The 4,846-nt window shown below is 45.6% G+C and overlaps 1 protein-coding gene across 1 annotated transcript in view; it reads left to right on the forward strand.

Annotated features, from left to right (window-relative positions):
• Positions 1-995: 995 nt before the first annotated feature.
• SYT10 (synaptotagmin X) overlaps positions 996-4,846 on the forward strand; it is a 122,993-nt gene continuing 119,142 nt past the window's right edge. The window contains exon 1 of the mRNA XM_010860569.1: positions 996-1,146. Coding sequence (XP_010858871.1) covers positions 996-1,146 — 151 coding nt within the window. The remainder of the gene's footprint in view (positions 1,147-4,846) is intronic.

The following is a 4,846-nucleotide window of genomic DNA, read 5'->3' on the forward strand; positions in this document are numbered from 1 at the left end:
AAAATTCGAACTGAATATTAATACAAACAACATATTTTGTTTTGTGATCTCTTAAATTTAGTAAAAAAATTTAAATAGCAATGAACAACTTTGCCTATTCACTTCATTTATGCATAAAGAAACCTGAACTGGGTAAATGGTAAATGCACCTCATGGAGAATTTTACTATTAGTAGTAAAAAGAGCTCTTGGGTTGAATATTCTGTTTTCTAAACAATCATAGTTAGAAATCAAAAAGAAAAAAGAAGTCATTTCTAAAATGCTTTCCTGGGATGTCTTTTTTTCTTTCTGTAGACTTCTGGTTTGATCGCCCATCTACTAGATATTTCGTTAACTTTTTCAGTTTGTTTTCAGTTTGGCATGATCTTTTAAAGAAAAGCATAGAATCAGAGCACATCTGTAATCAAGGGGGTTTCGGTAGGGGGTACGGAGGCTGGGAAAGGTACCCAGAAAACCAAGATTTCTCACCAACCTGCGCGCCAGAAGAGCATCTCTGGCCTCAGCAGGAAAACCCAGCAAGGGCGCCTGGCGGCGCCTCCTCTGTTGTCTCCCGCTTCCCCCAGTGACTAGAGAAGGGGTCACCAGACCCGCGCCAGGCTGCGATTGGACGCGCCGTCGTCAGGCGCCCTCCAGAAACACAAACGCTTCTGCAAGTGAAGGGCTTTAGGTTTTTTACGTCTCCCCGCGCTCCCCTCCGCTCTCCATGCCAGGTCTCTCTGGCTTGCTTGGGCTCGTTCGCGCGGCCTGAGAGTTAGCAATAACCTCGCTGCCGCCTCCGCCTAGCTCTAATTTCCGCCCCAGCCTCTCCACTTTCTCTGAAGCCCTCTGCTCCCGCCATGGGGCCAACTTGGGGCTCCTAAGAGTTGTCACCTCTTAGCTGCGCGCTCTTGGGCCAAAGTCTCCGAGGGCGGGATATGGCTTAGGGCGCTAGAGTGGTCAGCACAGAGGTAACTGGAAGGGGAACGAACGGCTCTCTGGGATAAACGAGGCCAAACGATGAGTTTCCATAAGGAGGACGGAGTGAGCAGCCTGTGCCAAAAGGCGCTGCACATCGTCACGGAGCTGTGCTTCGCGGGCCAGGTGGAGTGGGAGAAATGTTCGAGCATCTTCCCCCCGGACGGGGGCAGCCAAGGCGGAAGTAACACAGGTAACTGCGGAGGGCTCCGCTCGCGACCTCGCAGTCCTAGGGGACCCGCGCTCTCGGTCCTAAGCTCCTGGGTCCTGCGCCTTCCGCGCGGCGCGGGGGCTTCTTTAGGACGCCTAGCCTTCGTATCTTACCCGTCTCCTTTGGTTAGCTCCTGGCGACTTCCAGTGTGGACTGTTCGGGTTTTGTCTTCTGCCTCCATCTGTCTGGCTTCTTCCACTTCTCTGGTCCGCTTCGTACCCGCTGCCGCCGTTTCTCGCTCCTAGGTTCCTGCACCCTCTTTCTCTGAGCTCTCCCACGCCTCCCATCTCGCTCTCAGAGAGAGGCGAGCGCGGGCCGCGGTGTCCAGACCGTTAGCCGAGAGCTGCCCGCGGGGGCCATTTGCCACCGGGACTCTGGCTGCCCTCGCTTTTGTCCCGCAGGTGGCGGATCGCGGCTTGGGGAAGGGCCCAGGCCGAAGAATCCGTACTTAGATGCAAAAAAAAAAAAAAAAAAAAAAAAAAGAAAAGAAAACCAAACCAAACCAAAGAAACAAACAAACAAACAAAAAAACGCCTTGGAAATGGGGCTGCGTTGGTCCCCGAGAACAGAAAGGAGCCCGGTAGGGGTAACCCACAACCAGTGTCATGTTTGCATTTGACAGTGTGCAAAACCCTTTAATATATATGAAATTCTAGGGCTTCTTGACAACGTTGGACCAACAGCAGGGATGATCTACTCCATTTTTCGAGGCAAAAAGTAAGGCTTAGAAGACAGACAGATTTAAGTGGAAGAAGGAAAGGTTTATAAATCCTTTCTACACAGGTGCTCATACAGCCCTTAATACAGGCATCCTCTCTGCCCGTCAACAAACTTGGGGGGAAAAACGGGGTGGGATGGAGGAGGCACACGGACCTTTAGAAATCTGAAGGTGGAAAGAAGTCTCAGGTAACAGATTTTTTGCAAAAGGAATGTGGAGCATAGCAGAGCCACTCAGGGGTGATGCCTGGAGGGAAAGATTTATAACCACCTGCGCTGTGAAGTTTGTCTAGCCTATTGTGCCATTGATGGGGTCTAGCTGGATTCCTGGAGTTGCAGGCCGAGTAGTTTTAGTATATGTGCTGCCGAAGCGAGCACAGGCCGAGTAGTTTTAAGAGTGCCATGGGAGAGAGTCCACATAGTTCTGGGAGATGAACACAGGTTTGAGGATTTTTGTTATTGCGCTGGAAGATCGTCATTCCTTCTGTAGGGTTTGTTTCTTTCCTTTTACTAGCCTGTCATTTTAGTCTTCTGGTGGGACCTCGTGGATTGAGGGTAGTCAGGGCAACAGATGAGAGCTGGACCTTAGCTCAGCATGGAATGTTAACAGTGGAGAACCCTGTATTCTGAGAAGGAGACAAGGAAGGCACAGTTAGCGGGCTCCCCAACCACTACCACCAAAGACAAAGAGAGAAAGGAGGGAGGTGGGGAACAAATGTGTTTTAACCTTTACAGTACCATTATTTAAGTGGAATATTTGTACTTTTAAAAATTCTCTGATCATGGCAACAGGAACCAAGAGAGGCTTCTGTCTGCCCTTGGCAGAACCTGAGGAGATGTTGCTACTTGGGCCCTGGAGAGGAATGATACATAACTGCTGCTGTACATATGCTGGAAACATAGACATTTTGTGAATTTTAATAACCATAGCAGAGTCTTTTCCATTTGTTCAGCAGGTGTTACATTCCTAGGAGTGTGTGAAATTCAACTACTAGTTGAAGGCACTGGCTGAATATTGCTATATGCCTGTCTTGTATATAGTTGCTCAGCATGAGGTAAACACTCAAAATAGTTTGAACTTAAAGTCTTCTGTGGTAATTGGATAAGTTGTTCTGAAATGATGATATACATGCTAAAGATAAGACTCAGAGATGGAAGTGCAGTGAAAGAAATGAGAGTATTTAAAAGATCTGAACTTTGGTCATTTAATAGTTGATGCTGTGGATAAAACTACTGATTTCCACTCCAACCCCAACCCCACCCCCTTGTGATCATACAACAAATAGTGGTTTTCTGGGCTTCAGATTGGCTGGTAATGAGGAAAATCTGAAGACTGGAAGCCAAATACTAGCTTTTAAATCTTTATAAATACACAATTATGGCCTTCAGGTGGGCTTCCCAGGTGGCTCAGTGGGTAAAGAACTTGCCTGCAGTGCAAGAGATGCTGGAGATATGGGTTCGATTCCTGGGTCAGGAAGATCCCCTGGAGGAGGGCACAACAACCCACTCCAGTATTCTTGCCTGGAAAATCCCATGGACAGAGGAGCCTGGTGGGCTACAGTCCCTAGGTCTCAAAGAGTCGGATATAACTGAAGCAACCTAACTCAGCACAGCTCAAGGTAAAACACAGCATATGAATTGTAGAGAGAATTCTGAACTTGTTCTAAGCATTACAGAAAGTAATTGTAATCCTAATTCCTTTCGGATTTGTGCCTGGGAACAAAAATGGAGCAAAACAAAATCTCAAACAATTGCATGGGTATTTTTCTGCCCTTAAGTGAAAATATGTACTATTCACATTGGGTATTCAATTTAATATATGAATACTTATTGAATGATTACCACTAAAAAAGACATCCTACTAGGTTGTCTATGAGATATAAGGACGTAGAAGCTTGTTTTACACTTTCCATTCATAAATCCATGCAACAATTAAAAGTAAAATAATCTGAAAATAAGCTCCTATTACTAATAGATATCTATGAAATGTATCAAAGATTAATTATCAAATCTTTAGCTATATTAATTAGCTACTCACCCTCACCTTGTTCTTTGTAGTAGATTTTCTTATGCACTTGTTCTAGTAGGTGGTTCTTGACTCACTGTTTGTTTAATGAGAAACACATTATGGTAAGAGGAAATGGACATTGAATAGAATGATGGTTTTTTACTTTCAGCACTGCCCAGGTGGTGCCAGTTATTCTAAGGTTGCAACGACAATTGCAAGCTTCCAGATTGTGCATGATTTTAGATTCCTTCATGCAGGGGTTGGGGGAGAGAAGTTTAGGTACAGGGCTCTCTTGGTCTCCTTGGGGGATTGAATCCAGGAGGCCCCACAGATACCAAGAGTTATGATGCTCAAGTTCCTTACATAAAATGCTGTAGTATTTGCGATAGCACTTCTTCCCATATACTTTAAATAATCACTAGATTACCTATAATACCTAAATCATCAAGAGATACTTCTAATACCTCTTCATCTTCTTGATGAAGAAGTATTCATACCTTCATCAAGGTATTATAAGTACCTCTTGATGAAGGTGAAAGAGGAGAGTGAAAAAGCTGGCTTAAAATTCAACATTCAAAAAACTAAGATCATGGCATCTGGTCCCATCACTTCATGGCATGAAAAAATGAAATGGAAGTTGCTCAGTCATATCTGACTGTTTGTGACCCCATGGAGTCTATAGTCCATGGAATTCTCCAGGCCAGAATACTGGAGTGGGTAGCCTTTCCCTTCTCCAGGGGATCTTCTCAACCCAGGGATCAAACCCAGGTCTCCCACACTGTGGGTGAATTCTTTACCAGCTGAGCCACAAGGGAAGCCCAAGAATTCTGGAGAGGGTAGCCTATCCTTTCTTCAGCAGATCTTCCCAATCCAGGGATCAAACTGGAGCCACAAGGGAAGCCCAAGAATTCTGGAGAGTGTAGCCTATCCTTTCTTCAGCAGATCTTCCCAATCCAG

The sequence above is a fragment of the Bison bison genome, unplaced genomic scaffold (assembly GCF_000754665.1).
Source record: "Bison bison bison isolate TAMUID 2011002044 unplaced genomic scaffold, Bison_UMD1.0 scf7180017864468, whole genome shotgun sequence".
NCBI classification, from domain to species: domain Eukaryota; kingdom Metazoa; phylum Chordata; class Mammalia; order Artiodactyla; family Bovidae; genus Bison; species Bison bison.